Source organism: Malania oleifera, chromosome 1 (assembly GCF_029873635.1).
Source record: "Malania oleifera isolate guangnan ecotype guangnan chromosome 1, ASM2987363v1, whole genome shotgun sequence".
Taxonomy (NCBI): Eukaryota; Viridiplantae; Streptophyta; class Magnoliopsida; order Santalales; family Ximeniaceae; genus Malania; species Malania oleifera.
Window position 1 is genome coordinate 110,556,550 of NC_080417.1, and position 14,532 is coordinate 110,571,081.

General features: G+C 35.7%; 1 protein-coding gene across 2 annotated transcripts in view; it reads right to left on the reverse strand.

Moving 5' to 3' along the window:
* LOC131164021 (ubiquitin-conjugating enzyme E2 2-like) overlaps positions 1 to 10,578 on the reverse strand; it is a 28,492-nt gene extending 17,914 nt beyond the window's left edge. The window contains exons 1-4 of one of the 2 annotated variants that reach the window (XM_058120925.1): positions 10,334 to 10,578; positions 9,755 to 9,888; positions 9,612 to 9,637; positions 1,757 to 1,846 (exon numbers count right to left, since the gene is read on the reverse strand). In XM_058120925.1, coding sequence (XP_057976908.1) covers positions 1,757 to 1,846; positions 9,612 to 9,637; positions 9,755 to 9,879 — 241 coding nt within the window. In that variant the 5' untranslated portion in view covers positions 9,880 to 9,888; positions 10,334 to 10,578. Of the gene's footprint in view, positions 1 to 1,756; positions 1,847 to 9,611; positions 9,638 to 9,754; positions 9,889 to 10,290 lie in introns of both variants that reach the window. The other variant, XM_058120933.1, reaches the window with a different exon arrangement.
* Between the last annotated feature and the right edge of the window lie 3,954 nt (positions 10,579 to 14,532).

Below are 14,532 nucleotides of genomic sequence, written 5' to 3' on the forward strand. Positions count from 1 at the left end.
AAATCTCCACTCTGCCAGTGCTCAGCTCTTCCAAATTTGAAGACACAAAAAGCAGAAAATGAAAACCATCTTTGTAAAGTAAATGTTAATAGGTTTTTGAAGTCCCATTTCCCATGTTGATTGCCTACCAAACTCAAAGCAGCCACTACTATTAAAAAGACAAAAAATAAAGCCCAACTCAATGACAACCTGTAAGCAGAAAGCAAATAAAACCACAGATTTGAAGGAAAAATCAGAATATTAGAAGATGCTCATGCATTTCGCAATCAAAATGAAACCTGAGTTTGGACAATTTAAATTTTATGAATGGAATATTTTTAAACACATAGATGGAGATAGACTGCAGTTGTGGTTGTTTCAGAGAAGAGATATCAACCGCAAGTTGGCAGTTTTTTTGCAGAACGCAGGTTGTTAGTTACATACTTACATGCGGGGTTTTTTTATATATATATTTATGCCCTTATTATTAAGTCTTTCAAAATAAACGAGAATAAATTAAAATAAAAATAGATTAGCAATTTATAAGAAAAGACACCACGAGGAGAATCTCCTTTATAGTATTAGAGAAGCAATCTCTCATATAATAGTTTGGTACATTCAGTGTGATTGTGCTTGAGTTCAACCTTTAACCAACTGCGGTAGATCATATCACTCTGTATTCTATCACCATTCTGTCGTTGGTAGGATTTTGCTGATTGTGTACATAGATGACATTGTAATAACAAATAATCAGGGTATTCAAACTTTTAAGTGGTTTCTCCAGACAAATTTCCAAACCAAATATTTGGCTCCGTTAAAATATTCTTGGGTATAGAAGTACCCAGATTTTGTATAGGGACCATCTTGTCACGGGCTATGTTAGGACCAGTGGATCCTAACAGCAAACTATATTACCAAATGAGGATGATTTGTTACTTTGTTGGCTGGCCTTAGAGAAAGTTAGAGACTTGTGGGGTACTTAAACTACCTTACAATCATACGAGCAGATATATCTTTTGCAACAAGTGTTATGAGCCTGTTCCTAGATTCTCCCCAAACAAGACACGAGAATGTTATCATTTGTATCTTGTGATACCTCGGTGCACCAAAAAAGGCCTCTTTTATCAGGATCAGGATCACACTCATGTTCACAGTTATATGAATGCATATTGGACTGGGTTCACAACCAAGTATTGTAACCTAGTATTGGAGGAGCAAGAAACAAATTGCTGTGACCCAACATACACACATGTGAATTGATTTGACAGAAGAACATGTTGAAGAACTTTGGTTTCGGAAGTCTCCGCCGAAGTTGATGTGTGATAACTAAAGAGTTAGTGAGGAAATGAAGCATGTTGAAGTTTATTGTCCCAAAGAAACTTGTGTAGAAGCTTAGTGAAACCACTCATGTTTAGTCCAAAAGCCAACTTGCTGATTTGTTCACTAAAGCTTTAAGGGGTGCCCAAGTTAAATCAATTTGTAACAAGCTAGGAGCATATGATATCTACGCTGCAGCTTTAGGGAGACTGTCATTAGTTATTTAATATTATTACCCATGTTAGTGAGTCCAGTTAGTGAGGTTAATTATGGTTATTGTGGTCATTATGGTTGACAGGGCATTTATTGTAAATTATAAATAAAGGGGTATACCTTCTGCCGTGGTTAGGTCTTCCAATTTACATAATATTGCTAACTATGTACATTGTCAACAAATATAGATTGTGGTCCTTAGACAATAAGTTTTTTGTAATTGAAAGAAAAGGTTAACAAAACTTACTGTTTGGATGGAACATCCGAGAAACAAATCGCACTGTTGGTGGCTTGTTTGGATAATCCTCTGTAAACTGAAGTGTCAGCTTAAACGTCCCTGAAAGGCTCAAAAGAAAAATAGCAATAAATACAAGAAATATAATTTTGTTGTGAAATATCAAGAGAAATATAGGGTACCATGTCCATTACAGATGCACAGGTATAAAAATGGACCCAAAGAGGAAGGAAGGTGGGCTAAATATATCAATACTGTAAAATACTTCCACAAATTCAATATGCTTTTGCATTGATAGTTGTACTAGGAGTACAAATGTACAATTCAAGTCCCTGTCTCATGGGCATATTGTCTTTGACACATTAATGTAATCCACACAACCCTCCTAATTTGATGTCAGATTCATATTGTCATATGCACACATTTCTTGAGTTATAATTCAACAAAATGATTCAACCTATAAATTTTGTGGGTAGGGAGAGTTGAAAATATTATTTTATGGGGATATATTTGTACTTTGAGATAGTTTCAGGCTCTTCTTTCACTGTACTTTTAGCTCTAAGTCTGTTCTTCTGCATTCCTTGTATTCTTTTGTTTTGCATTCTCGTTCGATAAAGAGAACATAGAATAGAATGGTTTTATTCAGCTAAGAGACATGGTATCAGAACCTTCTTTTTCTTTGTGGCAAATCCAATAGCTTTAGGAAAGCAGTTGTAGCTCTTTCTCTCTCTGTTACAACTTGGAAATTGCAGTCCAATAGAATCTAGTTGTGATTCCTCTCCTGTCTCCAGGCCTTATTGCAAACTATAGTTGGATCGCTACTCTCTCGCTCTTTCACAGCAGTCCACATAACCTGTAGTCTATTTCAAGGTTTTCTAGCTGTTCTCTCTTCTCTGATATTGACCAGATTGTAATCTGAATCTAAAAAAGCCATGCATTTTTTGAGCGATCGCAATCAATCCCAATAGGTTGCACACTGCCAAATCTTATTTGCACTATCTTTTCTGCTGTTTTCTTCATCTTAATTTCTTTAAAATTGAGACAATAGTTTTATCAGATTTTGCATAGGTGATAATGTCAATCTCAGAGGACAAAATTCAAAAAGAATGAGTGTTTGCTCAAATGGCAGTAATTACTCCTCTTGGTCAAGTCTCAGGTGTAACGAAGAATCCATTGCTTTATAGAGGAAGAAGGGGATTTTTTTTAGTACTCCAGAACTCCCACCTAGACAAGTCCTTTGCCCCCCTGCCCCCAAAGGGTGACAGCAAACTGGGGACAGGAGGCACTGTCTGTTTTAGTCAATGATTCGTCCTCATGCGAATTCAAACACAAGGCCTCCTATTACCAAGAGAGTTCTCGCAGCCTGCTGTCATGGTCCCACATCAAATGTGTAGGGAGATATTGGGCTTATAAGATTGGTTCAAACTCCAACTATGTGAGGCACCAAAGCGGACAACACCTAACCAGAGTTAGGCCGAGACTGTTGCATTTGGTATCAGAGCCACCCTGCAGTACTACCATGTGGATGGATCCTACACAGAGGTATGGGCCACTCTAACGAGGGCATTAGAGATCGGATGGGAGAGCATGTCAATATCCCAAATCAGATGTGTATTAGGGAGATCTTGGGCTTATAAGGTTGGTTCAGACTCCAACTATCCAACTATGTGAGGCGCCTTTTATAGGACAATACAGTGAAACTAGTGACCAAAGCAGACAATACCTCCTAGGAATTGGGCCAAGACCACGAACGTTACACCCACCCATGTCACCTAAGCCAACCCCAAGGGGCGTAGATGTGGATATGTTAATGGCTCTGAAGTTTACATTTTGGTTTGGAGTTTCCTGATTTTGATAAAAAAAAAAAACAGTGGTCAAACAAGAGAATGCCCAAGTCCTAAGTTGGTTGCATGGTTCTATAGAACCAAGTATTGGTATGGCTTTTTCCTATATTTAGCATCACAAATAAAATGCAATTATTTGCATGGAATGTTTCTTGAGTCTAATTTTGCAGAACAATATCAATTAATTATGGAAATTTGAACTGCAATGCTGCCACTGGGATCAGCTTGCCTTTATGAGTCATGGGATCACCAGCAACTAGATAGTTATGTGCCTTGTAGGAAGCGACAAAGACTCGTCCAATTTCTTATGGCTCTAAGGGACTAATTCGAACTTTTCAGTCATGCTATTCTCCATCATACTCTACCAAAGTAGACAGCACTGTATGCAAACTGATTGCCAAAGAGATGCACTTTAAAGCAGCTCAAGATTGTTTTCCCTTCTCAATCAGCATTTGCCACCTTCTATTAGATGGCCTCCATTATTAACTCCTTCCAGAAAGCCAAAACCACAAGTTGGTATTGAAGAATGCAGTTTTGTTGTCAAAGGAGGGCATTGAAAAGCTTATTGTCCTCAAACTGCAACCTCTTTTCCTTTTAAGATTGTTTCTTGCTTTCCATAACTCCATACAACAGCTCGCCTTCCTGCAACCTTAGTCATACAAGCAGCCCGTCCTGTGTTTCCTGCTACAGTTCAGCCAATGATTGAACAGCTTTGGTATATGCTTGATTAAGGACCAGTCTTGCACTCATGTCTTGTCCACAATTAATTCAGGTTTGGCTTGCTCATCTGCTTCATGAATAACTCTGACCTCTTGGATATTCGATTCCCGTTCTTTTTTCTCCATATGACATCTTATCTCTCTTCAATTATTAACTATGTCCACGTATTTTCCAATCACAATTTTCATGCTTTAAATGCACAAGCATATAGGTTTAGTATTCCCGCGCACTCATCATGGAATTATCCATCTGTGATGGCTCCAATTACTCACAATGTCAACTCTCTGAAGGATTGATGTGAAGGGGTTTTAGTCCTAAGATTATTGTTCATGATCAGAATTCTGGAGAGGACATCGGGACTGGGCATAGAGCTCGTGATCTTTAAGTCTCGGAGAGTTTACAAGTTCCAATAGAGCCTGCATCTTTAGCATTATCATTGCTTCATTCGGACAATAACTCCTCCCCCATTTCTGATGACATTCATGGTAGGGTCATTGTCCATGGAGGTGTGAGGGCTGGTTTTTTCTGTATTTTGGGAAAAATATATGGTCACATCTGTTGGTCGTGGAGGAAGTTGCTAAAATGACTGCTTTGTCCTTTAATAAAGTACTTTGAGCTTCACTAATCTCTCCCTTTTTCATACTGCTGCGTAGGGACCATCTCCAGTTCCTATAGACAAATTATATTTGTATAGATGGTTATAGTTTTTATAGTTCAGCGTATCTAATATCTCATAAATCTGATTTCTTCAATATTTACCAGAATTTTTGCTACATGGTTCCCATCCAATTTTAAACTACCATAAAAGTATTTCGGCCTGATTTGAGTTGCAAGTATCTTTTTAGTGATTTCACTACTTTCCTTGTTGCATCTAGCACCATCCATCAATTTTCTTGTTCAAACTCACCAAAACAAAATGATGCTGCGGAGCAAAAGCACGGGCATACTCTTGAAGCTGCACTCGCCCTTTCACTTTCGTCCCCTGTACCCTCTCATTTTTTGCGATGAACTGGTTCTTATCACAATTTATCTCTTGAACCATATGCTTGCACCACTTCTTTCTAGGGTTTCTCCTCTGAAAAGTTGTTCTGGTCATCCAACCAACTATTCTCTTAATCATGTTTTTGATTCAGGTTGTTTTGCTTTTTCTTCCTAAGCGCAAACACGACCATATGAACTGAGCATGGAGCAGCTGCTCATACGAGAACAGATGGATATATCATAGCCGAGCAGCAATACATGTGAGGAAGATGGATACAATTATAGCTGAGCAGCAATACCAGCAAGGAGAGCTGCATTCATTTCACCAGGACATGACACAGCTCATGAATCATGTGTGTTTCTATTAGCAGTTTCATTTTCAGCATATGATGCAATTCTTGATGCATCAGCATCAGCCACCTCTTATGTGATCTGGGTGCTTGAGTATTTTGTGTTGGATTGGTGCCATCTGGACACCATTATGTTGATCATATTTGCCTTAGTGATTTGAATTTCTGGACATGTTTTATGTTTTGGTTTTGGCTATGTATTTTGATAAACACCTTGGATTATGTTGGCTTTTGGATTGTGTTTGGATGAACAAATTGATTTTTGGATATTTGTGATTTTGGACTTGATGGTTATGATTTTGGAATTTTATGGAAATGTTATGTTTGTGATGTGAGGGATTATAAATATGATCGTGGACTTATTCTTGTGTATGGAAATAGCTTGATTGTGCGCAGAAACTATGTTGACATTACTGCAAAACGGACATACATTGGTTTAGGGGGACCATGCTTAAAGATATATATCATTATTGAAAATATTGAATATCTTGATATTGTGAAAGATGTTGAGAAAACTGAGCTTGCCCTTGGACATAATTGAATCCTTTTGGAGAGACAATCTTATTTTGTGGAAAAATTAACCATGTTAAGTTGTTCATATTGACTATTTTGAGAATGATTGTGAATATTGTGGATGAACTCTGAAATATGGAAAATTGAAAAATTTTGATCTTATTGAGATATTGAGGACATTGAAGATTTTTGAATATTGAGTACCTTGATGAAAGTTGAGAATATTGAATACTTCAAAAACCTTTGTGGAAATATGAGCATTTTATTTTAATATCTTGTGGAAATTTTCACAGAATTTGTGAATGATTTTTACCATTGCGGAAATTGGACATTTTGAAAATCAGTCTTTGTTTTGAAAAAATCTAGTTTTGATTTTGCCTTGAGTTTCAATTTTTTATCATCTTTTGCAAAACTCATACCCCCAAATTTTCCTTTTTGATATTGACCAAGGCATTCGGGATTTTCCTTGGGAGGGATCAAGAAGAAATTGAAATGTAATAATATCGATTCATATAGAAGAGAAAGTTTTAGAATAAAATAATTAAAATTAGAATATAAAGTATTAAAAATATAATATAAAATATGTAAGTAAGTCTAAATTGCATTGTAGCGGGTATAGTTTAGTGGTAAAAGTGGACCCCTTTATCATTCTATATAAATAGGTGGATACCTAGGCACCCAAAGACAAGGAAGTGCGTAGTAAGCGACGAAATGCTTCAAGAAGAGCCATATTTCAAAGCATGGAAAGTTGTCTAATTGGACATATTTCTTGAAATTACTTATGACCATGCAACAATTTGTATATCATTTCTCTATCATAATTTTGACCCAGCAAAATTTTTTGAACTATTTTTGAATATTTGAAGCATTTTCGCATATTTTCTATTCAACATGTTGTGGATCAACTTGAACTATACTAAAAATTTTATTTCCAAATAAAAAGGGAGAGAAGTAGGAAAAATACTTACAATTGATGTCTTCACCCCGCATTTTGTTGGTTTTGATGAACTCAAAGGGGAGATGTATGAAAAATAGGAACTTGTGAGAAAATTGAAAGATATACATCACTTAATTGAGCTTCATTAAATATCTCGTTTAATTTACAAGTTTGTTCCTAGTTTTAAAAAATAGTTTGTCATCATCAAAACCAGATTAATGAAACCTTGGGGCAAACAAAGATATGTAAAAAGGAGGAAAAACGTGTCCTCTAATAAAAAAAGGAAAACAAAGAAAAATTGAAGGAAAAAAACAGCAAAACAACCCTATTAAGCAAAGCAGTCCAATCATGCTACAAGCCTTAAAGAAATAATCCTAAAGAAAACATTTACCAAGCACGAAAGTGACACAAGAAAGACCACTCTACTCCAGACAAATTTTTTTTTTGTAAGATAACCAAAATTCCATTGTACACTAAACAAGTACAAAATAAGACATCATCTCCAAATCAAAAAATTCCAACAATGCTGCCTTCCAGCCCCTTTGAAGATTAAACAGCTAACCCCAACAAAAATCCCAAAAGGATGTACCCAAAAAGAAGCGATAAATTTAACTCTATCCCATAGCAAAAAAAAGATAAGTCATATGATCCTTGAAAATTCTAACAACCAAGTTATAAGACATGGCAATACCCTTAAAAAGTCTCACAGTTCACTCCAATCACTCCCAACCAAATACTCCAAATGATAGCAAGGATGGTACTTAGCCAGCAGCCATAGAGCTTTCCTCTCCATTCCCTAACCAAAACCCTTAAAAATTATAGCATAGAAATCCTCCAAAGATGATGAACAAAACCAATTCTCACCAAGAATACCAAACAGTTTTTCAAAGATTCCAGACAACAGGGCAACGTTAGAACACATGAGAGCAGGTCTCTCCATATATAAAGCCAAGGGCCCTCATTCTTATTAGGTCTTCACTTCTACAGCAAATCATCAGTATTTATTTTCTTAAGGATCACATTCCATTTAAAAGACTTTATCTTTTAAGAGGCTTTCGCTTTCCAAATAAAAGAATAAAGTAGAAAAGGATAAGCATTAGGAACATGTCAAATAATGTAAGAAAGACACAATAAAAAATCCCTAGAGGTATCTAAGCCCCAAATTTTCCTACCACTCTACAAATGAATTTGAATCAAGCATATAATGAAGATCATTTGTCTCTCCCCTCATTGAGATTCCTCACAAAAATGAAAAAAGAAAGGAAAAACAAAAAAACACAAGATTGCCTACCCTCATTCAAGAAAATCGAATCAAAAATAGGAGTAACACAATGAGTAGATAATCAAAAATATGAGGGTAAATACAAGCAAGGAGCCTCCCCAATCAAATGATCCTTCTAAAAGCAAATTTTCTCCCCATTACCAACTCTATGCCAAACATTCAAGAAGAAAATTTGATAAATTTGTGACACAAATTTCCAAGAACTCAAGTGACGCTAGTTCCAACTTTAGCATCCCACTCATTGTGTTTAAGTCAAAATCTACTACAAATTACCCTCTGCAAAATAGAGTTAAGTTATAAGGGAAAATGTCATAACCACTTCCCTGCCAAGGAAATGTTTTTGGATGTGAAATTACCTAGACCCAGCATCCTTCCCTCTTAGAGCTACTCAGAGTCTCCCACTCAAAAGATGATCTCCATGCCTTTCACCAACCCCCAACCAAAAGAAGTCCCTCATCAATTTCTCTAATCCCAAAGCCACCTTAAGAGAGACGAATAACAAAGCAGAATAAAGGAGAGACAAATATGGATAAGAGTAATTCAGCTGCCTCAGGTTAAACATTAAATAAGTTAATTTATATACTTTGAAAAAAAAAAAACCTTCCACCCATCCAGCCCATAGCAACTCTCTTGTATGCAAGACCCTAAAAAGAATCTGCATCAAAGTTACCACCTAAAGGAACACTTAAATAAAAAATAGGTCAACACAAAACAGCACAAATCATTGTCCCAGTGAAGGAAGAAAGAGTTCTCGAAACAAATGCCCATTCCCACAGTAACGCTCTTGGAAAATTAATTCTTAACCCCAACATTTTCAAACACCAGCAAAGATGGTTAATGTATCAGAGAAGTTACTCACATTTTTCGGGAAGAGAGAGAGAGAGAGAGAAAGATTGTTATCATCACCAAACTGTAACTGTGAAACGAGTTCTCATTTCCCACCTTGACTGTTCCACCAATCCTCTACCAACACCTCTTTAAATCATTCTACTCATCTTCCAAAATTATAAATAAGACATGGTTTTTTGTTTTGATCTAAACTCCAATTCAATTAAGGCATTAAGCCACTTAAATGACTACAACCACATCAAAACAAATGTGATCTAAAAACATTGCACTAAGAAATGGTCTGAAAACACTGCATCAAAAATATGTCCACACAGATTATGTTACCAAACATACTACAGATAGTTTGGGTACAGTACATAATAAAATAGATCTATTCATACACTGCACTAACCTCCATCCCATGGCGTGTCATCAGGCCTGCAATGCAAACCAATAAAGGAATCACTAAAACTGAGAGTAACCTCTGCTGATCAATAACCAACGAAGATAAAATTCATATAACTATTACAAAAGCATACATCAGTCCTTACTAACCCAAATATTACAGCATTCCAAAGCATTATATTATTGTCAAAAGGAGCACCACTGATGCCCGCAGGAGGGTCCTGTTGAAGCCTCCTGAAGTCCCTCATCAGTCTTTTCCTGGCCGGAGTAGACATCCTCGCCGCCTGCAAATTCCAGCCACTACCCATTTTAAAACAAATCCAATATTTAAGACACATTCACCCACACGTATACATGCATCAACATCAACAGATCATGAATCTGTCTGCCTTTCTTTCTTTATCTCTATCCTTTTCTTCTACAACTATTCGTACATCTATAAACATAGATAATTAATCCTCATTTTATCCAAGTTATCGTGAGTGAAGAAACCAAATTGGATTTTTTAAAAATATTTTTCGCCTAATTTATTAAAAAAAAAAAAAAGAGACCCATGAATCTTCAAGATTTACACCCCCAACAAAAAGACCCACCAAGCAAAAACTAGATAGCAACGACTGTAACTAAAATATACACGAATTGCTGTCACTGGATTATAATTCTAACCATACAATGGCAATACCCACCTTCGAAACCAATCAAGACGCCAAACGAAGAACAAATAATTACCTATCAGCAAAAGCGGCAGGAATCTCAGATAGTTGCAGGGAGAGAGAGAGAGAGAGAGCGAGTGCGATATACTGCGAACGGGATGGGGTTTGATTTTGGTCTTATAAGAGAAAGAGGGACTGGACTCTGGAGGTAGCGTTATACATACGCAGGCAACATTCCGCGTTGAGATGTTGTCGTCTTCCTTGGCACATGGCTGGCAAGAGGGTGTTCAATTTTTAAATCTCGTCCGAAGACAAAGAAAATGATAATAACAATAATAAATAAAGACTTTATTGTTATAAAAGAGGTAGTTAACAATAAAATAAATAGAGACAAGACCAAGATTTTACGTAGTTCAAATATACTTCCTTTATGGGTGGATGAGATCAAATTTCACTATGTTAAAAGAAATTACAATATGTATTTGATTTTATACAAATATCTCACTTCCTCACCTCATACAAAATATCTCACTTTCTATTTTCTCTTTTGCTTCTCTTTTTGTCTGAGTTTGCTTTCTTCTCAGTTTGATTCTCTTTTGATTTCTACACACACACCTCTCCTCATCTGTACCTCCTTTTATAGTCACAGAAGGAGCATGTGAGGATAATATTTATTTTGTCTTTGCTTCATTATTCAACGGAGCATGAAAGAGGTGGATGATTGATGGAGTAGGAGTGATGGGAGTAGTTGGAGGCATACATTATAGGGATGGGGGCATCCACCATTTATTTCACAACACTCCTCATTGGATGTCACTCATATATTAACTTATCCCGTCAAGATCTTTTAGATGTCTCATTCCAATTAGATTGACCAATTTCTTGAATGTTGTAATTGACAAAGTTTTGGTGAATAAATATGTTAGATTATCATTTGATCGGATATATTGTACATCTATATCACCATTCTTTTAGAGTTCATGTGTATAGAAGAATTTTAGAGAGATATGTTTTGTTCTATCACTCTTTATGTATCCTCCTCTTAGTTGAGCTATACATGCAGCTTTTGTCTTCATATAAAACTGTTGGAATATCTTTAATAGATTGAAGACCACAATTTGCTTGGATTTGAGAAATAATTTATCTGAATCATACACATTCTCTACTAGTTTCATGGATAGCTATTATTTCAAAATGATTGGAGGATGTTGTTGTAATCGTTTGCTTCACTGATTTCCAAGATATAGCGGCTTTTTTGCAAAGAAATACATACCCAGTTTGAGATTTAGCATTATGAGGATCAGATAAATATTCAGCATCTGCATATCCTACTAGTTGAGATTTGAAGTCAAATGAGAAGAATAGACCCAAATCAGATGTACCTCTCAAATAACGTAGAATGTATTTAATTTCATTCCAGTGTCGTCGAGTAGGAGCAGAACTATATCTTTCTAATAGATTCACAGCAAATGCAATGTCGCGTATTGTACAATTGGCTAGATACATCAAATAGTCGATAGCACTTAAATATGGTACTTCAAAACCAAGTAATTTCTCCCCCTCATCATGAGGTCGAAATGGATCTTTCTTAACATCAAGTGATCGCACCATCATTGGATATCCCAAAGGATGAACTTTATCCATATAGGATTGTCTTAATACCTTTTCAGTATATTTAGATTGATGAATAAGAATTCCGCCATTTACATGTTCAATTTGTAGGCCAAGACAATATCTTTTCTAAATCTTTCATCTCAAATTCTGCAATCAAATAATTAGCAACTCTAGTGAGCTCTTCAGGAGTCCCGACTAAATTCAAATCATCAACATAAACAACAATTATAGCAAATTCAGATTTTGATATTTTATAAAGACGCATGGACAAATTGGATCGTTTATGAATCCTTATTTCACAAGATACTCACTTAATCGATTATACTACATGCATTCAGATTGCTTTAATCCATATAAGGAACGTTGGAGCTTGACTAAATATAAATTTCAGAGTTTTGCTTTAGGCAATTCAAATTCTTTATGGATTTTCATATAAATTTCACTATCCAATGACCCATATAGTTATGTTGTTACTACGTTCATAAGACACATGCTCAGTCGTTCAGCAAATGTTAGCCCAATTAGGAATCTGAAAGTGATTCCATCCATTACTGGAGAATATGTCTCCTCATAATCAATTCTAGGTTTCTACGAGAAACCTTGTGCTACAAGCCTTGCTTTATATCGAGTAATTTCATTATTTTCATTTCGCTTGCGCACAAAGACCCATTTGTATCAAACGGGTTGAACATCTTCTGGTGTTTGGACTACAGGTCCAAAAACTTATCTTTTTGATAGAGAGTTTATTTCAGCTATAATAGCCTTTTTCGTTTTGACCAATCACTTCTATATCGACATTCATTAACAGATTTAGGTTCAGGGTCCTCATTACTTATGGTAATGTCAGTAGCAACTGCATATACAAATGTGTTGTTGACAACAATTTTATTTTTATCCCACATTTCTTTTGTATAATGTATTGAGATCTCATTATTACTTCAAAGTACCTGTCTCTTTTCAAGGAATGTCTCTTCAAGAGTTCTCTCTTCAGGAAATTCCTCTTCAGGAGGTTCCTTTTCAGAAGGAGATTTCTCTTCAAGAGATTCTATAATAGGAATTTTATTTTCAGAAGAAATGGGATTGTGAATGTCGATTAGATTATTTACTTGTGTAAACTCTTCTAGAGTGTTTACAAATTTCAATTTTCTCCTCCCGAGAGTTTTATCTTTTGCACCAACATGCCTTCCCCGTTTAACTTGCGACTTAGATTTATTAGCCGGATGTTGTCCTTCAAGGACATCAATATGTGCTGGAATATTTGCAGTAGATATATGAGATTTTAGTATTGCCTTGGTATCTGCAAAAGAATCTGATAACTGATTTGCAATCTTTTGCAAATGTATGATCTTTTGAACTTTAAGTTCACTTTGATTTGTGCGAGTATCTAAATGAGATAAACTCATGGTTTTCCATGTGATTTTGTTGAATTTTTTAGTATGATCCTTGTTTTGATTTCGACAAAGTACCAGTGTCTTATATGTGTATTTAGCACTCGTAAACAGGTATAATTTTCAACACACACATAAGGGCAAGAGAACATGGAAGCCAAGACAGGACTTAACGCTCACTCCGGCTTATTCCATAAAGTTAAGTGTAATGCATTTTGTTTTATAATTTGGTCTATAACAATGCATTCCATGCATGGTATGAATGTTAAGGTCAAAATGACCATAGACTAACCATAGGGAACCAAACCTAACTTTTGTCGACCGACGTTGCATTTTTTAAACTTAATTAAAAAGCCTTGATCAACTAACCAGTTTATGTGTTATAGCCCTTGGTCGAACGAACACACTCAAAGCTCGAAGTCAAAGTGACTTGGCTCGATCGACCGACCGATTTTGAACTTAGGTTTCACAATTAACCGACAACACCGAAAGCTTGACGTCAAAGTTTGACTAAGGTTCGGTCGACTGACCTAGTTTTGAACATACCTTCCACGATCGACCGAATGGTCAAATTGTACTTTTCATTGTACTCGGTCGACCGACCATTTAGTTCAAATTTACCACGACTGACTGAAATTCAAGCTCAACAAACCAAACCTAAGCCTCATTCGACCGAACCTACGAAGGTTCAGAAATCGCCCTGACTTGGTCAACCGGCCTTTTTCCTCAGTCGAATGAACTTTTTGAGTTGACCAATTTTTCAACGCCTAAATGCAATTAACTTTTGATTTAAAAAAATAAAAAAATGACCTTTGTATCCCTCAAACGGTCTGATTTTGAAATGTTTATATAGACCCTTTCATAACTCTATTTTTAACATGAGATTAAAAAGAAAAATCCTCCAAAATATTTTGATTCTTTATTAAATTTCTACTCTCTTATACTGATTTGTTTGGAAATTTTTTTTTAGAGAGAGCATTCATTTTGTGCTTTCATTTTTACATTATAAATCATTTACTCTCATTCAATCCTTTCCTTTCATAATCATTCTTGAGAGTAAGATTATTGTTTCTCCCGCATATTTTTTTTTTTTTAAATATCTTTGGGAGTAAACTTTGTATAGCTTGTGATTCTTGCACATCTATTGCAAGATGTCAAAAGCTTACTAATCCTTACTGCAAATCTCTTTTGAGCAAATTACACCAAGCTTCTCCTACACTTATTTTGAAACATATTTTTGAGAAAATCTTTGGGTAGATTAAGAGCACCTTAA